The sequence below is a fragment of the Sciurus carolinensis genome, chromosome 5 (genome assembly GCF_902686445.1).
Source record: "Sciurus carolinensis chromosome 5, mSciCar1.2, whole genome shotgun sequence".
NCBI lineage: Eukaryota > Metazoa > Chordata > Mammalia > Rodentia > Sciuridae > Sciurus > Sciurus carolinensis.
Genome location: NC_062217.1, coordinates 12,951,169 through 12,965,587, shown reverse-complemented (window position 1 = coordinate 12,965,587; position 14,419 = coordinate 12,951,169). Strand labels below are relative to the sequence as shown.

Below are 14,419 nucleotides of genomic sequence, written 5' to 3'. Positions count from 1 at the left end.
GGCGTGTAGTTGTCATTGATTAGGGAAAGGAAGGACATTTTGAAATTGTTAGAGCCCAGGTATTTATCAGTCAGTGAGGAATTATTGGGAACCTTGGAAGGTGACAGCATGGGCTCTGCTGCAGCTGCCCAGAAAGCATGGTTGCTACCCTAGTAGGCTAGAGCACACTGTAGGTCTTTGGCATAGGGAACAGTGTCATTTCATTTTCTTCAGCCTGAAGGAGAAATGGGTGCTGGAGGGTACCAGAGTTCTTTAGTGGGATCCTCCAGGAAATGTTGGATTAGAAAATAAAGGAATTCCCCTAAAGATAATTTTCTCCACAACATAGTAGGACAGGACAAAATATAACAGTAAGTAGTGGAAATCAGTGAGGAAAAGATGAGTAAGAACAATAAGGCATTATAGGGGCATTAAAAATTGAAGTGGAGTCAAGGTTAGGACTCTAGAACCAGCTATTTTTTGAGAAAAAGCAAAACCAAGTAAAGTGTCTTTTGTTAACAAAAGAGAAAAGCCACATAAATAGTTCAACATAAATAATTTTATAGAAATTTCCCCCAATATCTGTATTTTCTTCTGACTTTTTGGAGAGGTGATCCCAGCTTGCTATTTCAGAGAAGCCTTCAAGAACTGGAAGGAAGTAGCAAATTTAAATAGTTCTCCTGGTTTTTGTTTTTGTTTTGTTTTGTTGTTTTCATTTAAGTTATTTATGTTGTATGTTTTTCTTCTAGTTGATTCAGAAAGGTACCAAGTTAGTTTTGGAACAAGTTGTGACATCCATTGCATCAGTTGCAGATACTGCAGAAGAAAAATTTGTCCCCTACTATGATTTATTTATGCCATCACTGAAGCACATTGTTGAGAATGCAGTTCAAAAGGAACTCAGACTTTTGAGAGGAAAAACTATTGAATGCATCAGTCTCATTGGTCTGGCTGTTGGGAAAGAAAAAGTAAGTGATTTGTATTATGTTAAATTTACTGTATATAATCTGGCGAGGGGGGTCACTGAGAATACTGGAGTTTTTTCCGTCTGATAAATGGTTTTCTGGTTTTTTTCCTTCATCTTTTTTTTTTTAACTCCAGTTTTCTATAGGAATAAATTGTTGCCTACATTTTTTTTTTACTTGCAAATAGAAAGGATTCTTCTTAACTCAGTTACACTGCTATGTCCCCCTTCTCTACAACCATACATTCTGTCTCATGGGAGGCCTCTGTAGTTCAATATCCTCATGTTTAGTTCCACTTAAAAATGTGCCATTTGCTTTCTTGGTGATCCTGGTGATCACAAAGCATCCAGTGTCTATATGTGCATATAACTCTTCAGAAAATAACTAGCAAGGATCATTGGGCCAGTGTGTTTATTCTGAGCCAACATCTCAGTTGTCCAAACTGATCCAGAAGAAGTTCTTCTGTCATGGACCTTTTGCATTTTGATCCTCAGAACTTAGCACAAAGCCTCTATCTTGCCTCTCCAAATCCAGCATTATTATTAACTTTTATCCTTTTTGTGTGGTATGGTATGGGGAATTGATTCCAGGAATGCTTTACCATTGAACTATCCCAATTCCTTTTTTATTTTTGAGACAGGGTCTCACTAAGTTGCCCAGGCTGCCATCAAACTCAACCTCCCAAGCAGCTGGTATTACAGACATGTTCTACTATGCCTGGCTTTATTTTTCTTTTAAATTGTTTTCTGTGGGACCATTCAAACCAGTCAAACATTCATGGTTTAGACTCTGTACATCTAGCTTTGAAACACCATTGCCTGGTCATGCAGTGGGAATTGCCAGAACTGGACAATTATGTGAGATCATTTACAAAATAAATTCTTTTTTTTTTTTTTTTTTTTTTTTTTTTTTTTTTTTTTTGGGTGCTGGGGATCGAACCCAGGGCCTTGTGCTTGCAAGGCAAGCACTCTATCGACTGAGCTATCTCCCCAGCCCCCAAAATAAATTCTTTATGCAGTGAATTCTATAGAGGCATCCAAAATTTTCGTTTTGAATTTGCATTAAATTTTACTGTTTGAAATACATAAGCAATAGACCAAACCTTGAATGCCATTAGAAGTATCTTTTTATAGTGCAGTTTATTTTGTCCTTGAGGGGAGAGTATGTTTTCCTAGAAAGAGCATTCAGTCTATTAATATAAATGAATATTTTCAGTTTATCACTTTTATCTGTGGAGTTATGGTTATAACCCATGTAGAAAATAGTGGGTTTTTTTTTTTGTTTGTTTGTTTGTTTTTTGTTTTTTAAGTTTTGTTATTACATAAAAAACAAAATTAGGTAGCAACAGTGGTGCTCTGGTCTGTTAAATACCTGTTATGTTGGTGTTGCTTTCCCCATATTTTCCTTAGTTCATGCAGGATGCCTCAGATGTGATGCAGCTATTGTTGAAGACTCAGACAGATTTCAATGATATGGAAGATGACGATCCTCAGGTAAATAGTATTACTGTCCTTGCCTTGATCCATTTATGAGTTGTGTACAACATAGGATTAAATGTACTTCAAAACAAAAAAAGAATGATAACTTTCTTGAGTTAATATTTTCAGAGATTCTTTTCACTGGTTTCCGTTCTACTTCTGCAGTCAAGTGTTTTCTTTCTGTCTTGTGACTTGTTTCTACTTCATTTGACTCCTTCAAGTTTTGTTGTTCTTGAGGGCTGAATGTGAGACACTTAACTTTTCAGTTTCCTGGAAGCAGAGTCATGGCTGCAGGTTTCCTCTGTGACTTGCAGATCAAGGTTCACTTGTCAACCACTTAATAAATATCTTCATTTGAGTGTCTCATAGCCCTTTGAATGCCAGGTGACTTGTCTCCCCTGTCAGAGAGAAACAGAAATGTAACCATCTCAGAATCTGCAGTCTCCTCTCTGCACAGGAGCAGACACATATTTCATTAATTTAGATGGAACTCCTGCCCCCACAAACACAAATATGCCTGGCCAACTCCTCATCATATTTTTCCTCCTCTATGAGACTTGCCCATTTGTTCATTCTCAGTGGCAGGCACTTATGACACTTGCAGCAACAGCATAGATGTCTGACATAATCTTAAAGGTATTCATAGTGCCTAAATATGTAACACGGCACTCATTAATTATTGGATTAAATTTTTTAATTTTACACAACCACAATGTAATTGTTTCCTATAGCTTAAAGAAGAAAATACCATTTTATAACAAAGCTTATTCTGTTTTGTTGTTTTTACTTTCTTTACAAAGTGGTGTTTAAGTACACTTTTATCTGTGTGTGTGCAGAGGTAAAAGGCTAGAAGGATAGTTTGCAAACTGCTAACAGTAGGAATATTGGTGGGCTGTCAGCTGCAAGGAGGGTAGTGACTCTTCATGTTTGAGTCAGCAGATCATAGAACACCTCATGTGGAAAAGCGCCAGTATGTGTTTGTGGAATGAGTGGACTTTATTTTTACAATTGAAAAAAAAATTTTTTTAGTAAGAAGTGGAAAGTGTGTCTGTGCACATGCATTAAATAGGCAGAGAAATAGACAAATCACTTTCTGGGTTATAGGGGTAATGAATTAGAACCATATCCCATGGGTGACAGGTAAGTACATTTAAACACAGTGGTAGCACAGAGATGTCTTAATTATACCCAGCTACTTACAGAATAAGGACAGTATATTTTGGTTCTTGGGTTTTAATAATGTCTAATGAATGAGGAGCCAGGTAGTAAAGGTAGAAAGTGGTATCAGATTGTTTCTGCCTCAAAAGAATTTTGTGCCTAGGAATTGACCTATTTGGTTTTATTCAGATGATGCAGATACTGAGAAAACTAACTATAATTGCCTCTTGAGGAAAAAAATAAGCCTTGCCTGCTGTTACCCGTATCCTGGGTTGAAAGTTCAGAGGATTTCATTAAGAACATTTTTAATATATAACCTTAGAAATTGGATTTACTAAAGTGCCATGAACATATCAATAAAACATTCTCATTAAATACACAATGACTTTATTATATTCTATTTACCCATTACTTTAAAATCTGTTTTAATTTTAAATTTTTTCCCCAGATCTCTTACATGATCTCAGCATGGGCCAGAATGTGCAAAATCCTTGGGAAAGAATTTCAGCAATATCTTCCGGTGGTTATGGGACCTTTAATGAAGACAGCTTCAATTAAGCCTGAAGTAGCCCTTTTAGATAGTACGTGTCTTCATGAGGATATATCAGTTATAATATTTCTGCCTTTACTATTATTTTTCATAAGCTTGTGTTTCTTTCCCTGTTAATAGCCCAAGACATGGAGAATATGAGTGATGATGATGGTTGGGAATTTGTGAACCTTGGAGATCAGCAAAGTTTTGGTATTAAAACTGCAGGACTGGAAGAAAAATCAACTGCTTGTCAGATGTTGGTATGAGATTATCATTTTTACTCAACTTCATTTGTATCCTCCACTAATAAATTTATATACTTTTCATAGGAGTGCTTATAATAAATAGCTGGTAAATAAATTATTCTGAAGATTCAGGAACATATTCCTTGAAAAAGAAAGGGTGGATACTTTTTGACTCAACATTTCTACTTCTGGATCTTTGTTTTAGCGAAATCATGTGGATTAAACTTTTTGTTCTTCATGCTGTTTCTAATAGTAGAAGACAACCAACAATCTGAATGAAGATTACTACTTTACTGTGTCCTAGAGTATTATATAACTGATATAATGGGATTAGAAGTCTTAATTCTATGTTCTGTATACAACTTTAAATGTAGTTCTAGTCAAGAAGCAACATCTTGGGGCCTTCTGGTTTTGCTGTTTTTTTTTGTTTGTTTGTTTTTTTGTTTTTTAATATATCAGCACCTAAAAACTAATATGGTTGATCACTTGCTTAGTGGGCACAGGGCCCTAGGTTGATCAGTAGCTCCACCAACAAACAACGAAATGAAATCTACCTGGACTCTGTGGTGCCTGTAATCCCCACAACTTGGGATTCTGAGGCTGGTGGTATCACAAGTTCAAAACCAGTAGCAGCAACTTATCGAGACCTTGTCTCAAAATAGAAAAATAAAAAGAGCTAGGGATATGTCTCAGGAGTTAAGCACCTCTGAGTTCAGTCCCCAGTACCAAAAAAAAAAAAAAAAACCCATGAGGACTGGGGCTGGGGCTCAGTGGCAGAGCACTTGCCTGGCATGTGTGAGGCATTGGGTTGGAGCCTCGGCACCACATAAAAATAAACAAATAAAATAAAGGCATTCTGTCCGTACACAACTATAAAAAAAACCCATGAATCTTGATTTCTTTAATATTTTCGTTTCAGGTTTGCTACGCCAAGGAATTAAAAGAAGGTTTTGTGGAATACACCGAACAGGTTGTCAAACTGATGGTCCCTTTACTGAAATTTTATTTCCATGATGATATCCTACACAATAGTTGGATGTAAAACATATCTAGATTGAGTAAAACTATAGCTTCTTCAGGTATTAGATTTTTGTGATAACTGAGGTATAAATCACCGTTATTATTTGGATCCTAATCATAGTTTTAGTTTATAAGTTTGATTCTCTGTATATATTTTTGTTCACCTTGTGCCAAAATCATGGAAGAGAAAATGTTAACTGTACTCAAGTTGTCAGTTTTCTGTGGTCCGCTTAAAGATTTTAAGGGTTATTTTATTAGCAAGTATTTATAATTACATATAATTGCTGCTTTTCCCAAATATCTTTTGATACTCTTAAGAGAATAAAACCCTTTTTAATAAGTTCAAGACCCATCAACCGTTAATTTTCTGTAATAGAATCCTACATTGCAAATGTGAATAGCACCTCTGGGCATTATTGTTTTCATCCTCAATTTAATAATAGCCATAATGTGTGTAGGTACTAACTCTTAATTCCATAGCTGAGTAAAATTAGCATAGCCAAACAGAGGGGTAGAAAGAACCCAGATCCAGACGCAGAGCTTTGGAGTCATTCCTCATAGCATCCTAACAGTGCTGTACTATATGGAGATGGCTTTTGCCCAGCAGACTTCCAGTGATACACCACGGGTGAAGCAGAATTGCTTTTAAGAAGGGGTTATCAAGAACCTTATTTTGTAAATGATATTAGGTAAGGAAAAGCAACTAAATCTCTGTTGAAAACCAACAAAGCTAGTATAGCATAGAGATGCCTCAATGGTTTTCTCATAAAGACATTTATAGAAGAAATGTATTACCTAAAGTTTTGGGGTAGAGGTGCATGTTGAGAAACACCCTCACATTCTTAAGGTGTCAGATCCTTTCACAAACCCTTGTTGTGTTTTGGGTTACGTTTGAACAGTGAAAGGCCTATCTTGTCATTGAATTCATCCCTGCTATATTATAGGTAATAAGAAAGGAGGTGTGTCATGTGACCAGGGAGACTTCTATATTTATACACACTTTATATTTAACACAGGTTCTTGTCTTGGATAAACAGAAATTGCCTAGCACTCCTCTTAACACATGATACCTAAGGCTTAAGTAAGTAGAATGATAGTCTTTTGAAGTTCCTTAGTGATCACAATTTCCTTAACAATAAAACGCGTTCGTGTGGCAGCCGCGGAATCCATGCCTCTTCTCCTGGAGTGTGCAAGGGTTCGGGGTCCTGAGTACCTCACCCAGATGTGGCATTTCATGTGTGATGCTTTAATCAAGGCCATTGGCACAGAACCAGATTCTGACGTCCTCTCAGAAATAATGCATTCTTTTGCAAAGGTGAATATTTTTCTCTTAAAGAATATTTGTAAGGTTGTGTTTGTTTATTAATCTTGCTATATAAAATAAGAGGAAATTAGGTTTTTTTTTTTAATATTCTAGGACATGCATTTTTAAATTGCTGAAAAAAAATTTAAATATTTTGTTGTTATTGTTTTTGTTTGCTTAGGAACAGGCACTGGAGAAATGGGATATGTGCCCTCGAGAAGGGCACTACAGGTGCAGGGAGTAGTCTGGGCAAAGGCATGGAAGCATGCATTCTTTGGAAACAGAAGAAATTCTGAATGCTCTTGTACCAGTCTTGATAAATTCCTGCCAGCATGCACCTTATAGTCCAACTACAGAAGTTTAGGTATCATCTCCAGTTCATGTCTAACTCCTGTCCTAGGCATTCTTCTAAATTCCTGCCTCCCCTCCCTGCCAGCACACACTCCAATCGCCTCATCTCTTGTTTGTGCTATTGAGAATAGCCTCACTGGGTCTCCTCCAGAAGTCTCTCTTTGTTTCCCTCCAGTCCATTCTGCCTTCCCTTAACTTGCTGTTTATTTAGTCCCTTCCCTTCCCATACTCAGTGGTACCCCCACTGTGCACAGCTTTGTAACTTGCTTCAAATTTTTGATTTAAAAGTCTTTACTTTGTCCTCATTTACATTCCTGAAATTCAGAATTTCTTGTGTTTCCAAAGAATGCCCCTGTCATTCCCTGCAGCTGTATTGCCCTTCCAAGGCACATTTACTCTTTTTTCAATGCTCTCTTTACAGGTTGTTTATACAGGGGCTGTGCTCCTTAGAAGCCAATTTACTTCTTCTGTTCCATCTTTGAATCCTCAGTGTCTAGCATAATTAATGTTTGTCTTACAAGATTTGCCCAGTACATGTTTAAAATAAAGGTATTGGGGCTGGGGTCATAGCTCAGTGGTAGACACCTTGCACATATGAGGCATTGTGTTTGATCCTCAGCATCACATAAAAATAAATAAAATAAAGGTATTGTGTTCACCTACAGCTAAAAAATATTTTTTTGAAAAGGTATTTCTGATTTCTCTTTTTTAACCCATTAAGTCCCAAGTGTTTCATTCTTCAAATTTTATAACAAAATTGACACAGGCTTATATAAAGTAGATTGGAAATCATTATCTGAAGTTTCTATATAGTATTATTAATATTATATTCTTGTTATATAATTATACTGCATTTAAGGTTTTATAAAAGGAATTCTGTCTGCATCTGGTATAATGGAACAATGAGTTAAGTTACTATCATTGGAACAAATACAACAAGTATATGCACATTTAATCATTAATCTCCTTGGATCTTGAATTATGTTCATTTTTCTTAGACATCTGTATGGTTTCTTAATTTGGAGTTGAACTTGTGACTCCTAAACTTTAAATCTTATGGATTGCTTTCTTTTCTTCAACTTCATTAGTGCATTGAAGTAATGGGAGATGGATGCCTAAATAATGAACACTTTGAAGAACTGGGAGGTATACTGAAAGCAAAACTTGAAGAACATTTTAAAAATCAGGAATTGCGGCAAGGTAAGTTTTCAGTGTTTTTATTTCTGAAAGAAATCCTTGACCTTTTTGGTGCTAATTTAAAAACATTTATTTGGGTGTGTTTTAGTTAAAAGACAAGATGAAGACTATGATGAACAGGTTGAAGAGTCACTACAAGATGAGGTAAATTCTTCCCTTCAGAACTTTATTTACATGATTCTTTGCTTCTGTAAGTTTTCAGTGCTTGAGTTTCTGATTCATCTTGTCATTCTGATGTGATTATCAGTAATCTTTGATATAAGAATCTGACACTCATTTATTAATTTCTAGAATGAGTAATTTTAAATTGATTCATTTTTCGTTTTCGTGCTGTTGTGCATTTTGTTGTAACATACCTTGCATATCAAAATGCCTTAGAGTTTACTTGGTATTCTCTTTACATGTTGCTTACAACAATCACTTATATTTGATAGTGCTTTTGCATTTTAAAGGTGAATGTTCTCAAACTCCAGTGTTAAATGAGTGTCCAAGTTGATGAATGCACAGTCTGGAGCTTTCTTACTATTTCTCAGTTCCTTCTTCATCCTACCACATTGTGCAATCAAACATCTTTCAACTATTGTAGGGTCAGCACCTGTGAAATGTGGCCCTGTTCTCCCATGCCAGTAGGTCCAACTATCTGTGAGACCCCAGTTTCCCCACCATCTCACTCTAAAATGAGGAACATTCTGCCAAAACCAAAAAATAGTAATAGTACATTAGGGATAATTTTTCAACTATGTCCCAAAGAAAATTTTTACAATAAATGCAGTATTTGCCAAACCCCTTTCTTTTTCCATAGTTTAAAGAAGTGGCATTCAATAAGGTTATTTCATTTTTTAGATTCTTGCTATGCCCTTAAAGACAGGAAAGGAACATTTCTTTTTATATATCTTAGATATTTATAAATGTCATTATTGATGGTAGAATCCTTTTTAACCCATCTGAGTGTGTGTTGTTGTTTTCATTTTTTTTAGGATGATAACGATGTTTATATTCTGACCAAAGTGTCAGATATTTTACACTCAATATTCAGCAGCTACAAGGAAAAGGTGTTACCATGGTTTGAACAGTTCCTTCCATTAATTGTCAACCTAATTGTAAGTGTTATCTCTCTAACAGTTATTTTGGATAGTTGACCTGGAATTCTTCCACTGTAACATATAAAACCTTATTCTTCAGGTTAAAATGAGTCTGAGAAATATAGTTTCCACTGTATGTTTCTAATTATTATAAAGTTTATTGTCTTTTATACTCTCTCAATCAATATTTTTTTTCAGATGTTGATAGACCTTTATTTTCTTCATTTATTTATATGTGGTCCTGAGAATTGAACCCAGTGCCTCACACATGCTAGGCAAGTGCTCTACCACTGAGCCACAACCCCAGCCCAATATGTATTCTTTTTTTTTTGTTGTTGTTTTTTTTTTTTTGGGGTGCTGGGGATCGAACCCATGTCCTTGTGCTTACAAGGCAAGCACTCTACCGACTGAGCTATCTCCCCAGCCCCCCAATATGTATTCTTGAAGATTGCTAATTAGGTTTTCCATAGGCCAATTATAATGTCTTCTAAAGACATAAAAGTGATTTTTCATTATTTCAAATATCTATGTCCTGTTAATAAATGGAAACAATGGTTATGTTTTTTTCAGTGAACTGTAGCAAATTTATTTATGATCCTCAATTATGTACAGTGATAAATTATAGATAATGAACCTATATGCTTGATTTTTTAAAATGTTTTACAGACTTTGTTTTAGAAAAGTTTTAGGTTTATAATTGAGTGGAAAGTTCAGATTTCCCTTATACTACTGCCCCCACATATACATAGCCCCTATTCATTCCCCACCAGAATATTAAGTACATTTACTTCAATTGATGGAACTACATTGATGCATCATTATATAATGGCCTTAGGTTTTCTTCAATTTTTAAAAGTAACATAAATGAACAGCTATCTTCAGATGTTTGAAGCACATTTAAAAGTATTTGGGCACAAATAACCTGTTGAATCAGTGCTATGCACTTAAGATTGTCCCAACCATTGGGGAGGGGCATAAATGGGCATTGAACCCAGACTTAACCACTGAGCCACATCCCCAGTCCTTTTTTATCTTTTATTTTGAGACAGGGTCTCACTAAGTTCTTTAGGGCCTCACTAAGTTGCTGAGGCTGACTTTGAACTTGGGATTTTCCTGCCTCAACCTTCTGAGTCACTGGGATTACAGGCATGTGCCACCGTGCCTGGCTCAATTTTTTTTTATTGTTATGTTTTGTTTTTGAGATGGGAGTCTCACTGTGTTGTCCATGCTGGCTTTGAACTCCTGGCCACAATCAATTCTCTGCCTCAGTCTCCTCACTAGCTGGGACTATAAGCACATACCAATGTGCCTTTGTCTTTTTTTACAGAATAAGTTTATATACATTGCTGCTACTGTCACTTCTTCCTGGTACGTGATGGTATCAGATTGTGAAGTTCTGTCACAAGTCATATAAGTCTTTTAAATCTGAATTTCATCTGTGTCTTATCGGTTTAAGTATTATTAGTCATAAAAAGTGGTTGTTATAGATTTGTTTATTGTATGTATCAGGTATATCCATGTAAGCACATATTTATTTCTTTGCATTATTTATACCAGTTTTTGAGGCTTAAAAAAGCATCTCTTTCGTAGTGTCCACATAGACCATGGCCAGACAGACAATGGGGATTGTGCATCTTTGACGATGTCATAGAACATTGTAGTCCAGCCTCATTTAAGTATGCAGAATATTTCTTAAGGCCAATGCTCCAATATGTATGTGACAATAGTCCGGAAGTCAGGCAAGCAGCAGCGTATGGCCTGGGAGTCATGGCACAGTACGGTGGAGATAACTATCGCCCTTTTTGTACAGGTACTTTTGTTTATTCCACTGCATACGTTCCATTACAGACATCCTTTTTATTTCTACCTCATTCTCTTACCACACCCTTAAACATTATATGCCTATTTCTGTTTTATTCCCTTCTTCTTTTTCAAATACGTTATTTGTAGCACTTAGGAATTTATCATGTTTATTCTCATAGAAATTAAAATGGAATCTGAGTGAAGCCACACCCTCCCCTACCCTTACCTTCCAGGGTACATTTCTTTTGGAATTTGGACCATAGCCTTAGCATAGGACTTTTTTAAAACTTCCTGGGAAATATAGTCTTAAAACTTAAGTACCCTTGGGAGATGAATAGTATAAATCTGGAGACTTCTGTCTCTTTGTCTCTGAGTTACTAGTGCCCCATACATGCTGAGGCAGTGCCCCCTTGTTACTGTTCTGTGATGGTGAAACCAAGAACACAAAGTCCTAACATTTTTTTCACCATTATCTTAACTGGAACAAAGATAAAAATATTTATGTTCATTTGCATGAAAATGTAAGCCTTGATCAATTTTTTTTTTTTCCCCAAATGCCTTTTTTAGAAGCACTGCCGCTGCTTGTAAGAGTTATTCAGTCTGCAGATTCTAAGACCAAAGAAAATGTCAATGCTACTGAGAACTGCATCTCAGCCGTAGGGAAAATTATGAAGTTCAAGCCTGACTGTGTAAACGTTGAAGAAGTCCTTCCACACTGGTTGTCTTGGCTTCCACTACATGAAGATAAAGAAGAAGCTGTTCAAACTTTTAATTATCTCTGTGACCTGATCGAAAGGTAAGAAAGCACAGACACCTTATTTCATTTTCCTTTTTTTTTTTTCATCCCCTAAGGTCAGTCTTTTAAGTTTTAACCCCACAATATTTGTGCACAACCATCAGTCATATAGGTTTTTAACAATACTAAGAAACCATGCTAAGAAACCATTATCAGTTAAAATTTTGCCTTTTATCTATAATGAGATCAAATTTGAGTTCTGTATGGAATTAAATTTGGTAGGTAGGTATTTTAGACAATAATGCTTTAAGAAAGTCATCCAGTGTTCTGTTACCCAGTACCTTGTTATAGATCAGGATTGAAATACATTGTTGGTAGCATTATTTGACCCTCTAGAATTCTTGTGTTTTTCTCTGAATTCAAGAATCAGTGGTTTAAGGGAAGTATTCCAGACAGGCCACCATGATCTGTCCCTGGGCTATAGTGTTACCAGTGCTACTGTATGTCCCTGAGTATATCTAAGAGTTTCAACAACATGGAGGCTGTAGAGATATTCAAATCAAAGCCATAATCCTTGGGATCTATTTTTCTAAGCCCATGTTGCCTTCAGTATTAATTCAGTCTTGGCTTTGTCAGTGTTAATTCCTAATTTTAGTTCACGAGAAATTCCAAGGGTACACTGCAGTTTGTTCTAGTAAACCAACATATTCCTTCAAGCCTGTTTTAAGTTCAAGTTCACACAAGTACTGAGAGTATTCCCACTAACAACCTCAATGAGAAACGTGGTAGCCACTCTATAGATTTCACCATCCACGCCAAGTCCTGCCATCTGAAATGACTAGTTCTCCGTCAGGCTATTTGATCGTCTCCTTGGATGTGACTACTCTGAAATTCTCTTAATAACAAAAACAAAAATTCTACTTAATTCACTATTATGTTTCTTTCCATTAAGCCCGCCCCACTTACTCTCAAAATGTGCATATAATCCTTTTGAACTTAGGGTTTATTGTAGAAACCATTTAATTTGTGTTAAGAAACCTATTGGTAATTTCTTGTTTTTTTTTTTTTTTTTTTTAATGCATTGCAAATTATTTATAAGGTACATTCTATTTGGCCATTAAAACACTGCTGAGTGGTGAACCAGGTGATTTTCCTGGATTACATGGGAAGAAACTGAAGATCTAACATGAAATTATCTGGTTTCCTTCCTGCAGAATTTTAAAGAAAATTGATTTTAGTGAACATGTAATCTTTATGTAGGGAAGGATGTATAGTGAGAGCTTGAGTGATTTCTCCTTATAAATTTCATTTATAAAGGCTTTTTTTTTTTCTTTTGACAGTAATCACCCAATTGTTCTTGGCCCAAACAATACCAATCTGCCCAAAATATTCAGTATAATTGCAGAAGGAGAAATGCATGAGGCCATTAAACATGAAGATCCTTGTGCCAAACGTTTGGCTAATGTAGTTCGCCAAGTACAGGTAAGCAGATTTGGTTGGCTTGGGAACAAGGAAATAAAACTTCCTCTCTTTTTTTGTTGTTGTTTTTGTTGTTTTTATATTCTGTATTAGAAGAAAACAAGAAATTTAATGAGCTAAGGAAATTGCGGGTTTTTTGTATTCTCTGTCTCCAAGCCTTAAAAGGATTATACTTAATATAATCTATCCATATGTTTTGTTACTTATTACAACTAAAATCTTCATCTTAAACTTAGACACTTAAGCCTTCCAGTTGGTGCTTAGCATCTGTTCATTATGTAAGTTTTCCTGCATGTCTAGAAGCAAAATAGATGAGATTTAATAATAAGTTGTCAAACACAAAAAAAAAAAAAAAAAAAAATGATTTTTGCTTCTTGGATTCTTATGGTGTGTAGGTAACTTTAAAGTGTCATCTGCTAGTGTAGCTTTATCAATGCAAAAATGAAAACTTGCCATAAATAAAATGAACTTTGAGGAAATGAATAGATTTCTTGCTTTTACAATAATTTTCTTCAAACTAAGCTACTTGGAAGGTGTTTTGGCATTATTGCAGTATATACACAATCATTGTGTATAATCATTATTAAAATCCTTTCGATGATTGCTTCACCCTGTCTAAATCTATGCTCATGTTTTTTTTCTCTAGACTTCTGGAGGATTGTGGACTGAATGCATAGCACAGCTCAGTCCCGAGCAGCAGGCAGCCATACAGGAGCTCCTGAATTCTGCTTGAAGGGCCTTAATATCACCCACCAGAAAACTAACTCCAAATAAACGTTTACCCTTTTGTTTAGGTTTCTTTGTTTTGTTTTTGAGCAAGAGAGAACGGTAGTGTTGTGTGTAGGCCATTCTTCTGGAGATCCACAGGCAGGAAGGGCAGCCCTGCGTGTGGAGTGGAGTGCAGTGGATTTCTTTCAGCCCACTGAAGGAGTTCCCCGTAAGCCCTACGATAGCACTGACGAGTATTTTTCTATTGGTGTATCCCACCCGTGTGAAGGGGAAGGGAAATAAAATTAACTTTTCTCATTAGACATAAGGCAACTTAAGGAACAACAGCTTTAAGATCAGTTACTCAGTGTAGGTGTGTGTTA

At 35.9% G+C, this 14,419-nt stretch overlaps 1 protein-coding gene across 1 annotated transcript in view; it reads left to right on the top strand.

The window, feature by feature from the left end:
* Window positions 1-14,123, top strand: part of Ipo5 (importin 5) — a 42,453-nt gene extending 28,330 nt beyond the window's left edge. The window contains exons 14-26 of the mRNA XM_047553848.1: window positions 729-947; window positions 2,354-2,437; window positions 4,029-4,161; window positions 4,251-4,372; window positions 5,277-5,373; window positions 6,520-6,692; window positions 8,120-8,231; window positions 8,317-8,372; window positions 9,206-9,328; window positions 10,901-11,120; window positions 11,681-11,909; window positions 13,190-13,331; window positions 13,975-14,123. Of these exons, the coding sequence (XP_047409804.1) occupies window positions 729-947; window positions 2,354-2,437; window positions 4,029-4,161; window positions 4,251-4,372; window positions 5,277-5,373; window positions 6,520-6,692; window positions 8,120-8,231; window positions 8,317-8,372; window positions 9,206-9,328; window positions 10,901-11,120; window positions 11,681-11,909; window positions 13,190-13,331; window positions 13,975-14,061 (1,797 nt within the window). The 3' untranslated portion in view covers window positions 14,062-14,123. The remainder of the gene's footprint in view (window positions 1-728; window positions 948-2,353; window positions 2,438-4,028; window positions 4,162-4,250; window positions 4,373-5,276; window positions 5,374-6,519; window positions 6,693-8,119; window positions 8,232-8,316; window positions 8,373-9,205; window positions 9,329-10,900; window positions 11,121-11,680; window positions 11,910-13,189; window positions 13,332-13,974) is intronic.
* The last annotated feature ends 296 nt before the right edge of the window (window positions 14,124-14,419 follow it).